This window comes from Daphnia magna, linkage group LG4, assembly GCF_020631705.1.
Source record: "Daphnia magna isolate NIES linkage group LG4, ASM2063170v1.1, whole genome shotgun sequence".
Classification (NCBI taxonomy): domain Eukaryota; kingdom Metazoa; phylum Arthropoda; class Branchiopoda; order Diplostraca; family Daphniidae; genus Daphnia; species Daphnia magna.
The window spans coordinates 163813-186454 of record NC_059185.1 but is presented as its reverse complement, the minus strand read 5'-3'; the positions used below and the strand labels follow the sequence as shown (position 1 = coordinate 186454).

The 22642-nt window shown below is 40.9% G+C and overlaps 5 protein-coding genes, 1 long non-coding RNA gene and 2 other non-coding genes across 14 annotated transcripts; 4 read left to right on the top strand and 4 right to left on the bottom strand.

Annotated features, from left to right (window-relative positions):
• Positions 1–556: 556 nt before the first annotated feature.
• Positions 557–2724, bottom strand: LOC116921819. Its single transcript, XM_032928167.2, has 7 exons — positions 2649–2724; positions 2371–2514; positions 1989–2298; positions 1761–1915; positions 1559–1691; positions 1248–1496; positions 557–1182 (listed from the first exon to the last, which is right to left on the bottom strand). Exons 2-7 carry the CDS (start codon positions 2485–2487, stop codon positions 704–706), a joined length of 1443 nt encoding a protein of 480 aa, XP_032784058.2. The 5' UTR covers positions 2488–2514; positions 2649–2724; the 3' UTR covers positions 557–703.
• Positions 2725–3116: 392 nt separating this feature from the next.
• On the bottom strand, positions 3117–5297 carry LOC116921817. Its single transcript, XM_032928160.2, has 6 exons — positions 5065–5297; positions 4636–4975; positions 4403–4557; positions 4193–4331; positions 3854–4096; positions 3117–3780 (listed from the first exon to the last, which is right to left on the bottom strand). Exons 1-6 carry the CDS (start codon positions 5200–5202, stop codon positions 3302–3304), a joined length of 1494 nt encoding a protein of 497 aa, XP_032784051.2. The 5' UTR covers positions 5203–5297; the 3' UTR covers positions 3117–3301.
• A 2158-nt stretch (positions 5298–7455) lies between these two features.
• Positions 7456–8815, top strand: LOC123471160 (rhamnose-binding lectin-like). The gene is made up of 3 exons (XM_045172122.1): positions 7456–7646; positions 7729–7785; positions 7921–8815. Coding segments are annotated over exons 1-3 (357 nt in total). The 5' UTR covers positions 7456–7645; the 3' UTR covers positions 8220–8815.
• LOC116921813 (eIF-2-alpha kinase GCN2) lies at positions 8655–11437 on the bottom strand. 2 transcript variants are annotated; one of them, XM_045172105.1, is made up of 8 exons: positions 11056–11437; positions 10521–10994; positions 10017–10403; positions 9780–9926; positions 9492–9693; positions 9247–9428; positions 8997–9155; positions 8655–8936 (listed from the first exon to the last, which is right to left on the bottom strand). In XM_045172105.1, exons 1-8 carry the CDS (start codon positions 11293–11295, stop codon positions 8850–8852), a joined length of 1878 nt encoding a protein of 625 aa, XP_045028040.1. In that variant the 5' UTR covers positions 11296–11437; the 3' UTR covers positions 8655–8849. The 2 variants fall into 2 exon arrangements, with proteins under 2 accessions (XP_045028040.1, XP_032784048.2); XM_032928157.2 differs by having other exon boundaries at positions 8655–8919; positions 11056–11436.
• A 304-nt stretch (positions 11438–11741) lies between these two features.
• On the bottom strand, positions 11742–13230 carry LOC116921840 (superoxide dismutase [Mn], mitochondrial). 2 transcript variants are annotated; one of them, XM_032928207.2, is made up of 5 exons: positions 12927–13230; positions 12782–12854; positions 12485–12660; positions 12122–12415; positions 11742–12018 (listed from the first exon to the last, which is right to left on the bottom strand). In XM_032928207.2, the coding sequence occupies exons 2-5, from the start codon at positions 12814–12816 to the stop codon at positions 11873–11875; spliced, it is 651 nt and encodes a 216-aa protein (XP_032784098.2). In that variant the 5' UTR covers positions 12817–12854; positions 12927–13230; the 3' UTR covers positions 11742–11872. The 2 variants fall into 2 exon arrangements, with proteins under 2 accessions (XP_032784098.2, XP_032784100.2); XM_032928209.2 differs by having other exon boundaries at positions 12485–12657.
• A 322-nt stretch (positions 13231–13552) lies between these two features.
• On the top strand, positions 13553–22174 carry LOC116921858. Of its 5 annotated transcripts, none has more exons than XR_006645344.1 (18): positions 13553–14276; positions 14340–14395; positions 14471–16017; positions 16083–16197; positions 16276–16398; positions 16957–17085; positions 17196–17312; positions 17382–19115; positions 19196–19333; positions 19410–20181; positions 20720–20847; positions 20952–20980; positions 21046–21183; positions 21253–21323; positions 21416–21544; positions 21631–21681; positions 21744–21848; positions 21929–22174. It is a non-coding gene; the product is annotated as an uncharacterized LOC116921858 (long non-coding RNA). The 5 variants fall into 5 exon arrangements; XR_006645343.1 differs by having other exon boundaries at positions 13553–14395; positions 19410–19734; positions 19803–20181; XR_006645342.1 differs by having other exon boundaries at positions 13553–14395.
• On the top strand, positions 15186–15257 carry Trnap-ugg. The gene has a single exon. It is a non-coding gene; the product is annotated as a tRNA-Pro (tRNA).
• On the top strand, positions 17636–17707 carry Trnap-ugg. Its single transcript has one exon. It is a non-coding gene; the product is annotated as a tRNA-Pro (tRNA).
• Positions 22175–22642: the final 468 nt, after the last annotated feature.

The window sequence follows — 22642 nt, the reverse complement described above, 5'->3', positions numbered from 1 at the left end:
TAAAAAAAAAAATGAACAGCCACTGCGTCTAGTATCAGCTGTAAAAAAAGAAGTTGCTACAGTGATGGCGTGCGCCTTGAACAAGATTTTTGATGGCCACATCGACTTCCACCGTTTGGACGAGGATGACCAAATAAGAAACAAAGGTCATGTCTATAATTGTGAGGTTTGCTGTGTATAGTATACGCGGAAGTCACTTGCCTATGATTCGGAGCGCTGAGAAACATCACAGACGAGGACAGGCCAAAAGGCGTTGGCTTTTATGGAACATCGTGTCACGAAAAGGAGATGAGACTGCAGACTTAATTCATTTCTTTGAACCGGCTGATCGTTTGTTGTCTCAGAAGGATGAATATTTAGCTTTGTGTGCACGCACTTCAAAGCCACGGTGGCCTTCAGCGGAACGTTGAGTTGTTTTGATAGCTGGAACAAGAACTGGGCAGACCATCTACATCAACAAGATGGGTCGAATAGCTCTTCTTTGCAACTGGCTATTTTACGCTAAATGATTTTGTTTTTCACGTTCTCCCGTGTATGGAACCCTTTCACGATGAAATGCGAAAATCCAAATTCTTTATTTTATGGAGACAAACGTATAGTTTTTCTCGGAAAGGGGGAAAGCCTCGAGCAAAGTTTAGTACACACGTAAACAAAAATTCAAAACCAAAAAACACCACGCCAACACGAATGCGAAATAAATTCATCACGGAGAGTTTGCAATTTCCTCGTCCAACATGAAACCTGTAAAGTGATTATGTCCGTGATGATTATCAAACAGAAAGCTCGTCTCTGCCATGCCTGTAATCTCCAACCAAACGCGATCGTTGGCTTTCAATTTCAACGTTAATTGAAGGGTCAGTGGACGATCGTGGTTAGAGGTGACGTCCGCCTCATGCAGCCAAGTTCTACCAACTTGTATTGCGTTCAAAAAAAGACCTACTCCGGAGTAAGCCGTTTCTTTAGTAGGTGCACTACTGGCCAATCCGTTGAAGGAGAAGAAGTAGATGCCATCACGTGGGGCCGTGAATATTCCCGCTTTTAAATCCATGGCATTGCCGACGTTAACCTTTTCCACTTCAAAAGGTATAGCAACGTTCATGCGGTTGAAAGCCGTGTTCTTTCGAACGTAGAAATAGGTCGGCAAAGATTTGACGTCGACGTATCCGATCCATTTTTGAAAACCTGCCAACGCGACGGTTCATCAAATCAAAGTTTCACAATCCGCATGTGATCTCTTGTCTGTATACCTTGTTCATTAGGTCGTTTATCGAACTGGCAGAAAACAGTTTCCATTTGTTTAGCTCCCCTGACGGAGTAGATTCCGTTGAGAGTGTGTCCCATCCGCCACAAATCTTCACAAGACGCTGGCATCGCCTCCGTCTTTGCCTTTCCATGACATTGCAACCGACTCACTTGGTGTTGGCCGGATCCTTTAAACGGATTGCTAAAATGGAAGCGCGTGTATGGCAGACGCTTGTGGTGCTTCCTGGTGACACCTGGAATTTGACATGGATATGAATCGTCATTGCGTTTTTAGAAATGTCATGATTGCTCGCACCGATCTCTTTAAATTCTTTTAGATTGTCGCACTCCGTCAGCCATTTGGAAAACTCGTCCCTTTTGCCGTCTTTGTCGTACCACCAAGCATAGGCGATCCCGTTGTAGTTTAACGGCAATTTTTTGCAATAGAACTGATGCACCACGAATCACGAATTTGAAAATAAACGATATTTCAAATAAATGTCCTTTAATCAAAGTACCACAATGTTTTGTTCGCAGTCTTGGGACAATTGAATCAACGCTTCGATTTGTCTATCGCTGGCGTAATATTTGATTTGCCTCGAGTAACATCCAGGTTCGGTGCAATTTCCAATGTCCATTTTCGACTCGCTGTCGTGCAGGATGAATGTTGTACCTTTCAAAGCATTCACATTTTGGAATGAAATATAGTTTCAAATTTATATAGTAGTGTATCGAACTAATTATACCAGGTGGGTACCAGTTATCCTCCATGTAGCAATGGACGTGGATTGGTGGATCACCAATGCCTTGGCCGTCTGGATCGATCCAGTACATGCCGGAGGGGTACGATGGATTGGCTACGTGGATTTCGTGGCAAGTGCGAAGAGTGGCGTTGTGACGACGATGTTCATTGATGTCGACGTTATCTTTCAAAGGTTTGTGCCCTTTTTTTAGAACAGCCAAAAGCGAATCCTGTTTTTTAACTTTGGCTTCCAGCCGACTGACTTTCGTTTCCAAAACTATAATTTTGGCTTCCAAATGCTCTTTAATTTTGACCTTTGTGAAGTGAATAGGTTACTCAAACATTAGGAATCAATACAGAGAGATAAGAAGATGATATGAGCTTACATAGTTTTTCTCGAGTTTCTCAACTTTTGCTTGCAAATCAAGTGCAGCCGTGAAACAAGTAGACAGCGCCAAAATCAAAAGAAATGATTGCACTGTCTCGGAAAAAGAGTGCAACATTCTTTAGTCGTTGCCCAGCAAGGGCTCCTTTGAATGAAATGTAATGAGAAATACAAAATTAGGCAAAGGATTGTCTCGATTGTAACTGAAATCGACACTCGATGAAAAAAAGTCCGTTGCAGTTATATACCGGCAATCTTCATCTTATCTTATGATCGTACCTGACTCGTAGCCCACAGTTGACTTGAAATGTATTTGAGGTGGAGTTGACTGAGCCCCATCAAGACACAAGTTGAGCTCGTATACGTATAGCATATCAGTGTCACTGTAAACATATCGTGATATTTTTACCTGTTCACTTGATAAAGACGTTGCACAATATCTAGTCTACTGTAGTAGTCCCAGCGAAAATCTCTGTTTCGCATTTTGTGATGGGTCGGGCTTGCACGCCCCAAAATCTACATCAATTAGTTTAAAACGGAAATCTATATGATTGTCCAACAAGCAAGTAGCTAGCCTACCTATGCATGATGAACAAGAATTGCGAATATTGAATTGGGTCGTTGATGCTCGATGATGAGCTGCCAAAAGGCGTTGGCTTTTGCAACGAGTTTCATCGTGTCACGAAAAGGAGATAAGAGACTACGGACGGCATACACAGACCAAAAGCCTGTAGAAATCAGTTATGCTATAGTTGCACCCACACCCTTTTTATTGAAAAACGTAGGCTAGTATAACACCTTTCCGAATAACGTAAGCGCCTTGAGCACAAAGTTTCTGAAAAACACATCAGCAGCATACAAAAGATCACAACACACAATCAATCAAATAAAGGTCAATTCACTTCAACACGTCTATATTGCGAAGGTGGAACTCATAGGGATCGCGTAATTTCTTCGTCCAACATGAAACCATTAAAGTGGTTATAGCCATTGGCGTCGTCATAAAGAAAGCCCGTATCCCCTAAGCTCGTAATTTGCAACCAAACACGGTCCTGCGCTTTCAATGTCAGCGTCGATTGAAGCGTCAGTGGACTGTCGTGGTTGACGCTGATGTCCGCCTCGTGCACCCAAGCCTCTCCGACCTGTACAGCGTTCAAAAAGAGGCCCACCGCAGCGAAAACGGTCCCTTTAGAAGGTTTAGCGCTGGCCAAACCGGTGAACGAGAAGAAATAAAGGCCGTCGCGTGGAGCTGTGAATATGCCCGTTTTCAAGTCCATGGCATTGCCGACGTTGACCTTTTCCACCTCAAAAGGAATGGCAACATTCTCGCTGTAGAAGGTCCTGTTCTTCTGAACGTGGAAATACGTCGGCCGCGATTTGACGTCGACGTATCCGATCCATTTTTGGAAACCTTTTGAAATGAAATTGACTGATTACAGCACTTGCCATTGGAACGATTCATAAAAGGTGAACCACCTAAACACCTTGTTCATTAGGTCGTTTATCGAATTGGCAGAAAACATTCTCCATTCGTTTAGCTCCCCTGACGGAGTAGATGGCGTTGAGGGTGTGTCCCATCCGCCATAAATCTTGGCACGACGTCGGCATTGCCTCCACTTTTGCCTTCCCGCTGCATCGCATCCGACCCACGACGTGCTGGCCGGATCCTTTAAACGGGTTGCTAAAATGAACGCGTGTAAACGGCAAACGGCCGTCTTTGACGCCATCTGCAAATATGTGTCACGTTACGTAGACTACTAGACTACAATGAATTGTAATTGCATTGATTCTTTTCTTAAATGTTGACACATTGCCGCTCACACCGTTAACTGCGTGTTTTTTGCCAGAGAGTTGATCACAGGAAGTTAACCAGTCGGCAAACTGGTGCCTTTCACCGTCTTTGTCATTCCACCAGGCGTAGGTGATGCCGTCGTAATTCAAAGGCGAATTTCTGCAGTTATACTGATGCACCAATTGCGAATTTCAAGACCAACGACCTTTCAAATAAATCCGAACTTTGGATCAAAGTATACCGTGATGTTTTGGGCGCAGCTGTTGGACAACTGAATCAAAGCTGCCATTTGCCGTTCGCTCGCGTAATATTTGATTGATCTCGAGTAACAACCAGGTTCGACGCAATGCCCAATGTCCATTTCCGACTCGCTGTCATGCAAAATGGATGTTGTACCTTTGACAGCATTGAAAAATGTGTTTAATGAAATCAATTCAATTGTTGTAGCCTATTAGAAAAACAGAACAGGAATACCTGGTTGGATCTCTTCAGCAATAACCTTCATTCGGCTATTCTTTTTAGCCACCATGTCGCAATGGACGTGGATTGGTGGATCCCCGATGCCTTGGCCGTCCGGATCGATCCAGTACATGCCGGAGGCGTACGACGGATTTGCTGCGTGGATTTCGTGGCAAGTACGAAGGGTGGCGTTGTGACGACGATGTCGATTGATGTCGACATTGTCTGTGAAAGGTTTGTGCCCTTTTTTCAAAACAGCCACAATTGAATCCTGTTTCTTAACTTTGGCTTCCAGCCGACTGACTTTCGTCTCCAAATCAACGATTTTGCTTTCAAAATGTTCTTTCATTTTGACCTTCCACCAGTTGATTGTGGAATGTAACACAAATATTAGTAATCAATGTAGACTATATATAGTGAGATAAGAGACGATATTGGGCTCACATAGTTTCCTTCAAGTTGTTCAACTTTTGCTTGCCAATCGGATGCGGCCGTGAAACAAGCAGACAGCGCCAAAATCAGAAGGAACGATTGAATGGTTCCGGAAAAAGGATGCGGCATCCTTTCGTCCATGAAGCGCATCACAGCCGTTTAGAAATGAACAACATTTGAGTAGACGCGATGCTTAGAAATGGCATCGATAAACACGAGTTCTTAAACCCTTTATCTAATCTTATCTACCTAAATGGCTGATGTAGGCAGCCTTGGGGGTTTGAAATGTTTAAACTGAGATCTGAATAAGAGAGCTGTGGAGCTGTCTATTTTATATGCAGATGAATTTTCGATCTGGAAACACGTGAATCATAGTGAGCATTCGAGCGTTGCCTTGTTACAAAAAATGTTATGTCAATTGCAAAAAACAGGCAATCAAATGACAGGGTGACTGACTTTACGGCAGATAATACGTACCCGCATCAACGTTTTATGCGTCTACGAGTCTAATCAGCTGGGTCATACGCAAACAGTCGTTTATACGAGTGGGACGTTTTTTTATCGTTTCCCAATTGGGTAATCGTTGGATACAGCCCTCTGCTACATCAATTTCAAGTTGAATTATTGAACAGTATTTTATAGAGTCCATATTGCCTACGTACTAATTTAGTATAGCTGGCCATTGGCTTATCAGCTTATGTCTTTTTGACGTGCATAACAAATTAATCAAACGTGGGCGATTCGTCAGCTCTCCGGCCACCAACAAATCAATTGACATTAAATGGTGACCTCAATATCCTGTCCCCAACGTCTAGAGAATAAAAGAACCGCGATCGATGGCATCAGACTATTATGTAAATCAATTGCACAAGACTGCTGTATACCGTCGTCCTTGGCAATTGTCAACTCACGGCTGTTGCTGATATCCTGCTTCATCCCGACATCCCCTTCCCCAATGCCCTCAACTGCAATCGAATCGCTATAGATTGTAGCCGATAGGCTTGGAAGTGTGTGACGTGACCCTCTTTGTCAGCCATCGACAACCAGCACCCTGTATAGTCTACGTATAGGCAATCGCGACACGAACATCCAATTTGAATCAGTTTCACAGCCTATAATGTGATCTGCTTATGAATCGAGGCGTTTGCGTCACGTGCTGGCCACACTGTGTGCCATTCACGGCCGCGTCAACAACACCCACTGATAAGCCTAAATGTGTTGTTGCTCGGCTGACGATCAGCCCGTCACCCGCGCTCCCGATTGTCAACAGATGCCATATGATCTTAAATCCCCCGCAATATGGTGCAACGCACTACACCCACTCGATTTGGCAGCTACCTGTTGTTCTTGTCACTCAAACAATACAACGCAACCAATAATGGACACATTTCTTGAATGGAATAACTGCACGAATCACGACGTAAGATGATGTATTCGTTTGAAACGGCTGTGGCATATTTCAACGCTTGAACGCAACCGGGGAATGCATCTAATAGAAAGCCTTAACAGGGAGCTCGAGTAGTATAGCCATATTATTGACGAGGAAAATATATACAGCAGCCTAAATAGAAAAAAGAAAAAAAAAAAAGGGGCTTTCGTCGTCACGTCCGCGTGATCACCAAGACCCCACCCGCGCGCCGGATATATCGACACGCATTCTGGGCCGGGGCGGGGGTTGGGGGACGTTTGGGGTGGGCATAGTTTCTATTATGTATTGTGCGTTGGACATGTGGGGAACCTGTACAAGTGAGATTGGACAAATTGAAAACGGAAAACAAAATAAACAGCACGCTAGTAAACGAAATAAATTGTATATTGTATTTAATCGGCGGCGTCCAACTGCCAATGAATCGTCTAGACAAACACCGGCTTACGTAGCCTACATAGTAGCCCAGTCCCTATAGTCTACGGCACGAAAACCCGCATTTGTTTGTCTCGTACAGACACAGCCGCAACCGCAACGGCAACCGCAATTGAATGCGAGTTTTGACGTCAATCCCTACCGGATAGATGTAGGCAATATATCGTATCATCATCTCCATATAGGCAATCCCACGCAACTGACAAACTCAACAAAAGACACACGAAGAGCGCAATCTGTTTTCGTTGGAGAAAAGGCCGATGACGCAGAGGATGGTTGGTGGTTGGGGCGATGGATGGCCGAAAAAAATCCAATGAAAAATATAAAAAAACAAATGATAAACTACGACCGTGCTGGGTTTGTGAAACAACAATAGTCTACAATTTGAAAAAGCCAAAAGAGAAGGCGAAAACAAAAAAACAAAAAATTAAAAAATCAAATCAAATAAATAAGAGCATCAGAAATCAAGAGAGTAGGGAAGTGCGCAAGACACGGCAGCGTTCGTTTCATTTCCTTTTCCTCGTCGTTCGTCGCAAGTCCCCAACATCAAAACGCGTATCGGCTCTTCCCTTTCCTTATTATCGTTCAAGCTTCGAGTCGTGTCGGTTCGTTCGTTCACTCAACTTTTTTGTTGGTTAAAAGGCATCCGACACATTTTCTATAACGCCCGGCTTCTAATTGATTCCGACCAACGTTTTTCTTGCAATCGCTTTTCAAATCCGTTGCTCAACCAGTAAGTCATCAATCTTTCTCTTTTTCAGAAACAAACAACAATTTGCATTTTATTTTTGTTTTTTTGTTTTCCCTCGTCACAGTGATGAAACATTTTGCCATCATTTGCTGCCTCATTGTTCTAGTCGCCATCAGTGCCGGTAAGTTTGATCCCCCTCCCTTACCAAAAAAAAAAAAAAAACAATAAAAAACTCGTTTAGCTCTTCTTTTAAACAAAACAAAAAGAAAATTGGCATTTAAAACAAAAACCAAACCAAAAAATGTGTTTAAACCAGACGCTGAAACGGAGTTCATCTGTCAGTTCTCATCGAAAACGTTGGCTTGCCGAAATGGCAAGAGTCTCGACATCAAATTCGCTAATTACGGCCGCATCGGTCACAACGTTTGCTGGCGCGGCAGTTATCGTTCGGGAGCCGATCGGATCAACAATTGCTACGACGAATCGCACACGGACTTGGTGGGCATGCTCTGCAACGGGCAAACCACCTGCGTTCTGCCCGCCTCCAACGAGGTGTTTGGCGACACCTGTCCGGGTGTTTTAAAATATTTGCAAGTCAAATATCATTGCGTCTAAAGGACGAAACTGAACAAAAACGAAAGCGCGACGAGTTTTCGATGTTGTTTTTCGACAAACCGCGTTACACCCGCAGATGTACAACCATCGACTTTTCTTTTTTCAAACAGGTCACGTGTCTCATTACAATACGTTTATGTTTTTTGTTTTTTGTTGTTTTGTTTTATGTCTCCTGCCCTTCTTGTATAAATTATTTGCGAGTGCCGCTTTTCCGTTTCACAGGAGAAATGGTTGGAAACAATGTTTTTTGCTTATTATGACGTCCATACCGTACGAACTTAGACATTATTCCGCCCTGAATGTTATATTATATGCCTATATATATTTTGATCATATTAATCAATCGTTGGACAAACACCTTCAGTGACTCTGTCCCTTTCAAAAAGGGATGGCTGCTGTCGTGTAGTATATGAGAGCCCTATATACCATCGCATATACTGTAAATGTCTCCATTTTATTCTTCGACGTCTATATACCAGCAAGAACTTACTTGACTACTATATCAGTCACTCTGTTACATATAAATATATCATTACCGTTAACGACGCGTAGGTCTACGTATATCTATCAATACATATATGCTATTCAATCAGCAACAGCTGGCCTTCTTATTGCGGTTCACTTTCGATGTCAAGGAAATGTTGGGGAGGTCGTCGTTGCTGATGGCCACTTGCGTTTCGTTCGTCTCGCTGGCAAGCACCTGCACGTCCCATCAAACTTTAATCCTAAACCCATCATCCACACTTGATCTCTTTATACTGGAGATGATTGACTTACTTTGCCAACGAGGAACTGGACAGCTTCTTCAATGTTGATGTCGTTCTTGGCCGACGTGTCGAACCATCCGCTGAACTTGTGTTGGCGACAGTAGTGATCCACCTTGACTGGATTCAATTCAGTGTTTGAACGTTTCCCGTCTTCCGCTTCTCCGTCGCACTGCGCGTAAGCCGAGCAATTCATTCATTGAAAACAGACGTAGGCTATTAGATTAAGAGCAATGGGCGCCATATCACACTCACACACACACCTTGTTAATTAAGAGAACAGAGGGCACGAGACTGTCGTCGTGCATCCTCAATTTCATGTCCAGGTCTTTCTTCCATAAGGTGGCTGTTTCGAAACCGTTGGGTTGGGTCACGTCCGTTACGACAAAAGCACCGACCGCTTTCCTGTAGAAGGCGCTCGTCATGAATCGACTTCTCTCTTCACCTGTTTCACATTGCATTTGAAATTGTCAATCGATTAGTTGTTACAAATGTGGCATAGGCCTACCTCCTATATCGACAAATTCCAATGTCAACGCATCCTTGTTGTTCCACGTGATTTCTTTGAGATTAACACCCGCCCCGACCGTCACCTCGTATCTGTCGCGGAACAATCCGTGCACGTAACGGTGGATGATGGAGGTCTTGCCCGTGTTCTGGTCTCCAATCACCAACAGCTTGTAGTATTTCCTCTTGACTAGCGCATTCGCCTGTATAGTAAACGGGACGTCAGAAGGTTGCAACGTCATTTAAGAAACACGCGTCCATGATCCATGACACAAAACATATACGGTACCGTTTGGTTATTGGTTTTGAACGGCGTGATCTTAGCTTTCCTACTCGTCGTCTCTAACTTGACTCTAATGGACGGATGTGAAAGAATATCTTTGACTTCGGGCCGTCTGTTGGGATCGACTGATAGCATATCGATCAGCAATTGCTCCTGCATCAGTCCGGAAATCCAAAAAACTCTTTTGTTTTCAAAGATCATGTTTTGGTTTTAGGTTTTTTTTCTACTACATGTATAATATACCATTCTGTTGCCGTATTGACTTTTGAAGTTCGGCGGGAATTGGAACGTTTTCAAATCAGGTATGACACGGGCACGCTCCGCACCGGTAGAGAACTCGACCAGCAGTTCAAACAGGATGATGGCCAGGGCGTAAACGTCGACTTTGTGGTTGTACGGTTTGGACGCGATTTGTTCGGGACTCATGTAGAGCCGAGTGCCGATTTGGTTCGTGTGATTCTTGCACGTCAACAACCTCCGGCCCTGGCTAACAACCTCCGGCCTTTCCTCGTTTTGCTGGATGTCGTCATGCGTCATTATGTCTTTGACTAGTCCTAGGTCGCCCACTTTGATCGTCCCATCCGTGGCGAAGAAAATGTTGGACGGTTTGAGATCGCGATGAATCAAGCCCTAATAAACACCGCAATCACGCTCTAAATTACAGTTACAGTCCCGTTTTTGTGTAGATCAATCAAAGAAAAACATCAACAAAAACAACAACAAAAAAACAAAACAAAAAACAATGACCTTAGAATGAAGATGGGCAACTGCTTCGAGAATTTCACGATACATTTGGTAAATGTCGTGTGCGGGCTTTCGTGTCTCCGGCAGCAACCACTCGGCTAAACTCTCCTTCCGGCACAGTTCCATCTGGATGTACAGGTACTTGTTGCAGTTCCTATTCAGCGTGTTCTTCGGAGTCGTCAGATCGGCGGGTATTGCCGACGAAGAGCTTTGATGGTTATGGGGTCGAGCTGGTGATTGGCTGGGGTCACCGAATATCGAAGCAAATGACGGTGGAGGTGATTCACTTTTGTCCACCGTTTCATCGGTTGAAGTGAAATTCAAAAGGCCACCCCGATATAGGCCATCACCATCGGACGACGACGTCAATTTGGCCAGCTCACTGGCGTCCTGCATTTCCTGCCATCCGGCTGGAGGGAATTCCCTCCAAGCGTGAAAGTAGCGAACGATATTGCGATGGTTTAACTCGGCCAGGGCCTGCATTCATTATTTTATCAAAACAGCAAAAGAATAGCAAAAGAATGGAGCAATCAAATACCGTGACTTCTCTCATGACTTTGGCTCTGGCCTCTTCATCGGACGGCAGTTTGATGCGTTTGACAGCGTAGTACTTTTGATCGATGCGTTTGCGGGCCTCAAAGACCAGACCAAAAGCACCTTGCCCCAGCAAACGGACAGGCTCGAAATCTTCAAGAAAACGAGATTCGTAACAAATCAAGTGGTGATTTGGCTCGGTGAAAGAAATTTCCAGCTCGTCCACTTCGTCGATCGTCATCATCTCAAGCCAGACGATGCTTTGAGGGAAAGCGTGAAATTATGTTCCAACTATACAGGCGAACAAAGTAAAGCTCGTTGCAACTGTGATTTGATCGGCAATACGAACAACGAGTAGCCTAGTCTAAACTGCAACTACTGGCTAATGTTTCACGTTTATCTCGGTGAAAACTTTTATCTCTTCCCATCTCCATTTGATGATGGAAGCCACAATTGTCATATTATCGGTGCTTATAACGTAATAACGCTGCCTTACCTCTCCCCCCAACCAACGTCCAAACGTTCAATGTGGTACCCGTTACTTTGTTGCCATTGCATTCCTATAGTTCTCCTTTGCTGTTAGGCAATCCAGAGCAGATGATAAGGTATCAGTGAATTAAAAATACTATTCATCGCGTCATCGATTGTTGACAGGTGATGACTCATGACAAGCCCCAGGACGTAGCTCAGTTTGGTCAAGACTTTCTCTGTATTCAAAAACCAAAAAGAGAAAAAAAACAAACAAACAAAACAAACAAACGAATTAACTAACGTAAAATAATAAGCTCGTCGTTCAAGTAAATCACAGGATTCGGGACGAATCACTGTCTTGCTGTGGCCAGCCGAGTGGCCACATCTTTCCAATTAATTATCTTGAAGACATTTTTCACGTAGTCTGCTCGGACGCTCTTGTACTGCAAGTAGTATGCATGCTCCCAAACATCAATTCCAAGCAATGGGACGAGCCCTATTATAATCAAACGGTGTGGTTACTGGTTAGTATACACGTCAACACAGTTGGTAACGTCAATTCTAATCAAGCCAGAGAGACTCATTAGCAATCCGCATACCTGTCGTGGGCTCCAGAGGATCTTGATTAGAACAAGTGGCAATAGCTAGGCTGTTTGTGCTCTTGTTGTAGCCCAACCACGTCCATCCAGAACCCTGAAGAGACACGGCCGATGAAGACAGGCCATTCTTCAAAGTATCGAATGAGCCAAAATTTGCTTCGATCGCTTTCAAAAGGTCTCCCTCAGGTTCGCCTCCCTTAGGAGAAAAATTCTGCCAAAGAATGGAATGATTGATGTGGCCTCCGCCATTAAAACGAAGCTGAGACGTAAGAGCAATCATCGTCTTTAAATCATCTTGTGGAATTGTAATAAGCAAAACGTATTTTTAGCAGAGAGGCCTAATTAAATGTTTGCAAGATTTACTCTTCTCCTTTGCTTCCAGAAACTTTTCTTCTGCCTGGTTAAGACTGGTCACGTAGGTCTGATGATGCTTCTGGTGATGCAGTTGCATAATCTCCGCCGAAATAACTGGCTCCAATGCGTTGTAGTCGTATGGCAAATCGGGAAGAGTATGCTTCTCTCGCACAAGGACAGTCCTGCTATGTCGATAACAATTTTCACTCATTTATAGCAATGAAAAACTACCATTTAATTATACTCGTTCAACACACGTACGATTTGAAAGTACGTTTTTCTTTGTGAGTCAAATTTAAATCTTACCTTGGCCATACTCGCTGGGAAAGCGTTCGAAACATTTTGTCGATTGACGATCTTTAGCTTTTCTCTTGAACAACTACAACGAGAGATAAATGGGTCACTAACAGGAAAAAACACTGTGCAGAAAAACGAAAGGGTGAATTCTTACCAGCGTTTTCACAGGCGAAACTCTCTAGACATTATGAAAACAATACGGGGACTATAGAAGAAAGGAAATCAACGTCCAACTATCTGTACGACAAGTCGACGAAATTACGATGTCTGAATGAATAGTACATAAGCGTCGAGGTTACTTTTGTTACCCCGAAACAAAAGGAAGATAGGAAAAAGAAAAAAGAAAACACTAGGGATGGGCCATCTTGCTTAGGGGTTCGTCATTTTAGCTTAGAATTGTTCTTCCTTTGTTTTCCCTTTTATTTACATAATGCCACCGGGTTACCCGAGATCTGCACCGCCGGAAAGTACTGGCACGAAGGGTAGGTGCGTGTCACTTTGCTTGTTTCGCGCCAGTATCTTCCGGTAATAAAGTCGGGTATCGAGTAATCCATGGCCGAGCCCTAATTTACAATTGTTTTGTGATCCGTTATTTTATTATGTGCGTGGATCATTTGGTTGGGTTGTTGCTTGATAGAGTTGTTTATTTTTTTACAATTGCAATTTGATGAGCCAAAACCTTTTTATATATTCGTGGTTGCCGAAACCCGTTGCCCCTACCTCTTCGTCAAAATCATGATGGCCGACTTTCGGTTCTTAACCAATGAGATTATAGATACTATTCCCCGTACAATGATGGCCGACTTTGGAGATTTGACCAATGAGTAATCAGATTAGAGAACAGTGTTCCCCGTACTTTGCGTGCGTGTGCTGACGGCGTCATTTTAGAACTGTCGATTCTGGCTAATGCGTTGGAAATTTAACAAATATTTTTCGGAAATTAACGGGTAAAGTTATCAAAAAGGAAAGAAATGCAGGGAGAGAGACAAATGTGTGTCAATTGTCTTCAACAGTGTAGTTATTTGACCAATGTATGCAAATGTTGGTGACAGTGACAAAAATTGGAGGGAAAGCTGAAAAGCAGATGGAACATTTTTCATTAGTCAGGCATCGAGGCATATGGGCTGAGGTGGATGTTGCATTGTTGCTCGTAAATTCAAAGTTTTTGCATTTCAACAGAGTCATAGACCCCCGGGGGTTTCAGCTAGAATTTCAATATTGAATTGTTTGCGCTGTTACCGTCTGCGCCATAAGGTTAACATATAGTTGATTTGTAATATTGAAGGAAAAAACCAGAGACAATTCAAGTAGCTGGGGAAGTCATGGATGCTATCATTGCTGTTGCACTAATAAATACCATTCCTGTCATTTGCCTGATGGCTGATGCACTCGGCAAGATTTCTGTAATCTAGACTTTCCTTGAATGTGTACCATTTTGTTAGATCTGGTGCCAGAGATTTACATCTACCTTGTGCTAACCAGCCACATGCATGCTTTACTCAAAGTAAACCACCATGAGAAGATGTACTTTTAATTGTTTTATTTTCTTTTGGGTTCTTTGCCTTAGATATTCTGAAATGGTATGTCCACATGTAGAGGATATTATGGTGGTCATCTGAAAAGGTATGGTGATGTCTTCAAAGCCATTGTTGTACTGGTTCACCAACATTGTTACCAGAGCTATCTCTATGTTTCTAGGTCCAGGTGCATAAATGTAGAGGAATTGGAAGGTTAGCCTGCATGCCTCAACTTTTCTCAATTCAATGAGGATTCTGCAGGAATGCCATTCTGCATGCGTGTTTGTGGATTCTACTGTAGTAATAGTACAGCAACTAAGAGCTGTAGACCGTCAGCAGTGCTTGGACTGTTCTGTATCTTTTTCTTTATTATCATGTCCTAATTGAGTTACACTGTTCTCTTTCTAGATAGACAAAGCTACACTTCAAGGTGTACCAACTGAAAATCCTTGTCTGCAGAACCAGTTTACCCATTTCCAACACAGGGTTGTTAAGATAGAAGCATTCTGTTAACAAACAATCAAAGCATATTTTCCTTTGGAAATACTGTTTCACTTTGTTGTGCATACTTTCTGTTCTGTGTTATCTGAAATATTTTGTGACAGCTTAACTTTATTGTTAGGCTGTAGTGACCTGGAGAATGGTTTTCCTGTTGCCATTCTCCAGTTACTACATTACAGCAAGCTCTGCATTATTCACCGTAACAACGGGAGCTTCATATCAACATTACTTCAGGTTAGAATCATAAAATTTTTAAAATATTTATTTTATTCTAGCCGTGCTTAAGTAGATAACGTTGTCATTGCTTCCTTTGGAATGCTAAAAGATAGTTTTTGTTACGTAGCAATCAGAAGCAGATTCTTTACGAATTTTCTGATTGGCTTAATTTTTGTGTCGGCTCGATGGTCTAGGGGTATGATTCTCGCTTTGGGTGCGAGAGGTCCCGGGTTCAAATCCCGGTCGAGCCCATTAAATGTTTTTATATTTCAAAGGGGAAATGTAAAAAGATAAAAAACAAACCAAGGACGGGGAACCTTACGTTTGGGTTCACCGTTTTAGCTCCCATACGGTTCCCACCTGTTCTTTAATGTATCATTTTTTATTCTTACTTGGACATGTTGTAATTAGCGGTTCGTTTTGTACACACTTGCCATGATCGTGATAACTTGATAACTAAAAATCGATTGCAACGACAAGTCTGGTTTTGTAGCATGGTTAGAGTAATTTGAAAATTAATCCAATTTAACAAACTGGGACCTTTTTTTTAGATACTCGTATCAGTGTCATAGATTTGATGGTCTAAGAACTACCTGTTAAAACCTCTGAAAATAAAAAAATTCGATGCCCCATCCACTTATGCAAGTAAGATTTTTAAGGGTTTACTCGGGTCATACTAGGCTTTACTCCCTGCACCATGCGGAGACCAGATGAACTAATATGCTGACATACGCACGATGCAGATCAATCGAAGGGACCGCGGTTTCAATAGGATTAGTTAGACCATCAAATCTATTACTCTGCTCGTATTGTGGAACCAAAGTTTTTGTACTTGGTTGTTGTCCTACGTCTTTGGTTGTTGTCCTACGTCTTTGGTCGAAATCATGGTGGCTGCCATGTTTAGTGCTAACCAATGATGTTGACGGAGCAGGCCTGTGACAGAAACTAACATGGTTAAAACTCTGTGATTCTGGCCAGTATGTTGGAAAATTTTACAAATATGATTCAGAAGTAAGTAATTAAAGTAACAGAATAAAGCCATAACATTTTTAAAGAAACAGGTTTATGAAATCTAGAAATGGAATATCTGACTAACTCACGAATGTTGTGGTTAGAAGGGCACCCTTCTTCACAGTGTAGTTGTATTTTTTTTGAATTTCTGCCTGAAATTTTTTACCGGAAAAATTCAAGGTAAGGTAGTAAAGCAAATGAAACTTCTTTCATCAGTTTGGTATCTGGACTGAGATCGCTGGTATTGATAAATTTTAGGTTTTCTGCCTTCAGTTGACAATTGCCTTGGGGTTTGTGTATGCATGGAAGACTTTTCATTGGCATGAAGACTTTTGTTGATTGTTAAAGAAAGGAATGCGGAAAATTTAAGCAACTGGTGAGGTAAGTGATGTAACATCATGATTTTTATTACTAATGTGTAATTTTTCTAGCAGTGGATGCAATTAGAAATTTTTTTGGTTGTAAGGATTTTACATGGCAGGCATTTAATTTTGTTCAGTTTCAAATAGTAAGTGTGTGCTAAGGATTTATATCTTTCTGCAATTATGTAATGTAAGTATGCTGCACTTGTTAGGTTAATGAATGTTGTAGTTTTGATCTAACAAAATGGTTATTTTTTGGGTTCTAATCTCTGTACATGCTGAAACATTGAATTCATATGTTTGAGCAAATTGAGTTATCATGGTAATGTAAAAATGTATTGCTAGTGTGTTAAAAGTTGTAACTATTCTACTTTCATCAGCAGTAATTAAGATTTTATCTAGGCTCCTAAAGCATCAGATCAGTACTAGGAAATCCAGGTGTTTTGAAACAGCTGCTAAGGACAGATTTCCTTTCTTTAGCTTGCCTGAACATTATCCATGTCTACAGCCTTACGCATTTATATGTCTATGCGTGACACTTAAAGTTTCAAAATATTCCTTTTGTATTCTGTTCCAGCTAGCCCAGACATCAGGAGACTTTTGAACTTAGGCGAGGAACCAAAAAAATTGAGTGAATATTAACCGTTGCTTCCTCCACGATAGTTGCAGAGCTACCAGAACCGCCTTCGTCACCGCTTCAACAGTGGTGAGTAGGTGTAGTGTTTTGATGGAAAAACAGGCACAGTCTCAGCAACCTTTTACAACGTACAGGTTACCAAAATAGAAACGTAAAATAATATTTCTGCTTTTCCGTAGATGCGTAAAGGTTAACTAAGGGGAGTGCCAACTAAGAAGCACTGCCTGCAATCGATTTCCCTTTTGTAACATGGGTAAACAGGCCGTTGGACAAGATGAAATCAGTCCGTTGATCAAGTAGATTTTTTTTTCTTTTAACTTTCGTTTTGAAATTCATATATTGAATCGTTTTATTATTGAATCAAGCATTGGCCAAGCAGCTTAACCTGCACGTTATTAAGCTCCATCGGAATTTGCTAAATCGTTATCGATTGCTATTAGCTGGTTGTTGTGGTTGAAACCTTCATAATTCAATGTACCGATTCCGTCCTCCACTGCTCGCATTGTGATAACGCAGTCTTCAGGTAAGTTCAATTGCTTGCTAATTGTCGTGTTTAATTTTTATAAACGAGTTTGCGTTGTACAATGATTTAATAGTGTTTTATAAGATAAATTTTATTGGCTCGATGGTCTAGGGGTATGATTCTCGCTTTGGGTGCGAGAGGTCCCGGGTTCAAATCCCGGTCGAGCCCTAAATGATTTGTCTTTTTTTATCACTTTTATACCCATAACCTTCACTTGTGTTTTAGTCGTATTAACCATGGCGTAGTTAAATGTTTGCTTACAGCCATTTCCAAATAACGCTGCCTTAATTTGCGATTAAAGAAGCCTTTCAAGAGTTAACGACAGGTATTTATTCCCAAGAAATGTTATCATTAATAAGTTGTTCACTTAGTAAAAGTGAAAGACTTTTTGCTGTGGCATAAAATTCGTATTATGGAACAAGTAGAAATTCATAGCACTGCCAATCGTTTAAAATATCTAATTTATCGTAGATATAAAAGCGGTAGCTATTAAGGGTAATTTGCCACCCCTGGTATTTTGACTTTTCTGCTTAGATTGCTAGAGTTCTTGCCATATCGATTTTCCAATATTGTTAAAAACAATTTTTGAAAATTTATCGTTGTAGAAACAGAACTAGTCACCCTTCTTTATATGCAGCTATGCCTAATCTCATAAAGATAAAATGTCAAATATCGGTGTAATGCTTGCTTTTAAACGGCGCAGATGGCGAATGTATATATAATTGAATATATACCTTTACCATTTCCTGTGATAAGTCAGATACGTCACAGTGCTCGTGCAATATCGTTCAGCGACATAGCCGTCCTAAAACACCATTCTAGTCTCAAACAAGATAAAATATTTATCTATGGCAGACCATCACCACCATTTCCTTCATCCAGATTGTGATGTACGATGTCGGTTTGTGCGAAATTTATCTGCTTTAGGAAGATAAACCTTTTATTTATTTATTTAATTTTTTTCTTTTTTTTCCCCCAAAATATTTTCTTTTTGCAATGCGTGTTAAATTTATTAACTTAAAAAATTGTTTAAATATTAAAGTGGTGTAGGAAAATTAGGGCATAGATGAAGTAACTGAGAAGTGGAATCCTCAACCCAGACGTTAGTGGAACTGAACTGGAATGTTAAGTGACGAAGAGATCCTGAATTTGCCCGACGCTTCATGTTAAAGGCGAGCGGTTTGAAGCGGTACTTTTCTGGACCAGTCAGAATCTTATGACTGGCCAAAATTTGATATGAGAATAATTGATACGTCGTCCTGTCACATCTCGAATTCTACGGTTTATAATTCTTGTTCTATGGCCGAGTTCTTTTACAGACAGTGGCTTCTCATTTCTTCTTCAAACCAGCAATCAGATTTGATGTTTTGATGTTTCGAATTGTTTCAGGTTGTTAAAGCAAGTTTGACTTCCTACGATGCTTCCACCAACGTGCGTGGTCGCCAAACTTTGTCGTTGTATCGGACTATTAATCCGGAAGAAAAACGCCGAATTATTGGCGATACGTTTATCAAAGTGGCCGATAGAACGGCTAACGATTTAAACCTCACTTGGGATAATCTACTTCTCGGACAAGGTATCAACTTTTTTGTTGTTGTGTTTTTCATGTATTATATTGCCTAATATTCAATGTAATCACATATGAAAATGTTACAGGTACTTCGAGGCCGGATTCAATTGAGTACACTTCGCATATGGCTTCTTCGCGCGCGGATGCCATAAAGACTCATCATAATGATTCCGAAATGGTTCGTCAGTTGCGCCATCACGGTCGTGTAGTAGAACCTCTTAAAGGTAATTGCATTAAGGTGTTTCCTGCGTTATGGCATTCCAGTAAGATTTTTACTCTTTTCGGAATTCGTCTCAACAGATTTCCGGAAAGATGAAGTGAGAGAGCCTTAGGTCGCGAGCTGGGTCTTCCCGCAGAATTACTGAAACGGCATCCGTTTCCTGGTCCCGCTTTGTCAATTCGAATCCTTTCCGCCGAAGAACCGTTCATGAAAGCTGATTTCGGTGAAATGCAAGTACTGATTCGTTTGATGGTCGATTACGCAAACATGGAAGCCAAGGAACGTGCCTTGCTCAATCAGATTGAAATTGCGACGTCAGAAGAAAATCGTCTTCTTCTGGAAGAACTGTCCAGTCGCAACCAGTATGTTGCCACGCTAATGCCTATTCGCACTGTCGGTGTTTAGGTCCAAGAGATTTGCAATTTAGACGTTTCGTTGGCGGAATTTTAAAAAGATTGTTTTCTTCCTTACAGGGAGATTGCCAAACTTAAAGCCAGATACAGATTTCGATGGGAGATGGTATGAACAGTGGATTCAGTCTAGACTAGACGGCACCCAATCTTTATTCTTAAATCCCAGAGGTGTTCTTCATTTTTCAGGGGGATTGATTGATGAGACTTGTTGGTTAAACCATGAAGAATACCAATACATGGATAAATGGAGATATTTAAAAGTATAAAACTAATTCCTCATGGGATTTTCATTCACCCATGCGCGGCAGTTCATGATCAGACGAGCCATTGAAAGAGCCTTGCGCAGTCCAGCTGCATCTAGCCAGATACTAGTAGAACCCGAAACATTGTTTTAACAAGTACTGTCATATTTCGGTTGCAGGTTTTCACTAAATACCAAGTAAGTCATGGGTTTAATCGTGTTAAATGTATGATTTTTTCGATTCAAATCTATTTCGGTGTCAGAACTGAAATTGTACTTTTAGAACTTTTAAAACACCACATAACTTTTATTAACAATAGTTTACTTTTACAACTACCATAATCTTGTTGACCATTTAAAGGAGAAGAAAGCTAATTTTTTAGATTTCCTATATTGTCTACTTCCGGTTACTTCTGGAAAATTTTCGTGACAATTTGGAAAAAGTAAAAAATTAGCTTTATTATTCTAACAATTTCAAATACTTTTCTTGCATGCTTTAGGGTGGTGCAGCTATTATTCTGTGTTATTTTTGCTATCAACAGTACAAGCTGACCCTACGAGCAACGACAGTTTTAGCTATAAATGTTTTAGCGCCTCGTCTTGCAACTAGTAGTTGATATTCTAGGTTTTTATGTTTTTAAGTGGAATTCAACTATTTGAGATTAGTAAAGTTTGAGCACTTAAAAGCAAGAATTGTACTGATTTCAAAGTAAAATCTATTTTCTTTGGGTTTCAGGAGGAAAAACTAGATGGCATTGATGTGCGTCCGTCTATGATAAATATTACGAGTGACAAGTTAAATTGGTGTTTGTTACATTTCTACCCTGCTTAGTGTTTCAAAGGATTTTTCATCAAATATAAACGGTATGATATAATCTGTTCAGTATTGCTATCGTTGAGTAGGTATTGAAATGTTGAAAAATTAATTTCACGATTATTTGCATGAAACACTCGATTGTTGTTTGAAGGTGGATTGTCACCAGACTTCCTTTGAATGGTACAATATGTTTTCATGTTATTTCTTTCAGTTCAATTTTCTGTCACAATGTTTTCATTCTCCAGGTACACCCACTATCTGCAGCCTTACAGTGAGCTTCATAAATACTATCAACCCCTGAGATAACATTACCGTTGGTTGTGATTTTGCTCTTCACTTTCATTATCCATATGCAATTTTCACACTACTTCATTACCTTTATGGTATGTCAGTTTGTTTGAGTTCAGTTAGAATAATTTTTTAGGAAATTTTACCTACTTTTGGAAAACCAGGAGTGATATTTTATCATCCTGGAAAGAGGATTCTGGAAATTGATGATTTCTAATATACAGCTGCTATTCAGGTTTATTTTTACATGTACAACATAAATACAACATTAATGTTGTTTTGCTTTCCCACAAGCAGATAACAAGATTTAATATATTTACATTTCAGAATGAGCTTCCAATCTGAAGTTGTGAGTGTTTTATCAGATTACGGATTCCTACTTTGAAAACCAAACTATTTCCTTCTACAAATGGGTTTTGAAGTATCATTTGAATGAGGTATTATGTACTCTATGATGTAAGTACTATTGTGTGCTGTATAATGTTATTACTTTATGGAATCAGTCCATCCAATTGTAACCTATTTTTGTATTCAAAATGTAGATCATTCTGAAGCCTTTAATTGGCATTATACAAAATAAATTACCATGAAAGGTATTTGTTACAGGCAGATAGATATTCATAATTTTTTACTGTACCTTTTTTTTTCCCTTTAGGAAGTTCTTGCAGGAATTGTTATCGACCGTCTATGTTATGCAGTAATTGGATCTGCAGTTCAGTTAGAAACTTTCACTTAGAAATATGCTCAGCGTAGAATTTATGTAAGGCAAGTTTCTTAATTTACTTAAAAGATTTTTTTACATTGCTATGTGTTTGTTTTTTTTGTTTTTTTTCTACCTAGATGAAAAATGAAATTTGATTGGAAAAAGTTCCTGGTAGAGACAAGAGATTCTAAAAAATGATACTGTTTGGAAGGACGACTGGCAATTTCAAGATTCATTTATTTCCCTCCACGTTATACTATTTATATATTTTAAAAAATTTAATTGCATATCTGGGCTCCCTTCTTTTCTGTGGCCCCGTTTCCCCTTGACTCGTAATAAGCCCGTAGGGGGTCATGCCCCTACTGTGATCAGCAGTAAAGGTTGTGAGTGCGCTGTCCGGAAAGGGGACGTGGGGGTCCTCAAGTTCTGAGATATCATTGGAGGGCGAAGAGGCTACCCACAAATCCGAATTAACGGTTAATCGCTCACGTAAAAACTTGTCCGAAACCTTCCATCCTTTTCCGGCTTCTCTTAGCCACGCACCGGGTAATCTCCCCGGTGGTTCAATTCAGTGAAATTTGTTGTACATGTATGTTGTACCAACAATAAAAAAAATTTTAAAAAAAATTTAAAAGTTATTTTTGTTTAAATTTTTTTCATTCTAGGATATTGGTACTATCTACTCAATCAATTTCTTGGGACCTTTCCATAACCGAAACAAAGAAAGTCAATACCCACTCTGAGTGTAGCATTGGCGTACTTAGAATGGGAATCGAACCTTAGACATCTAGAGTCCCAGTCAAACACTCAACCAATATGCCAATTGCACCTGAGTTAGTTATTCAGTTAGT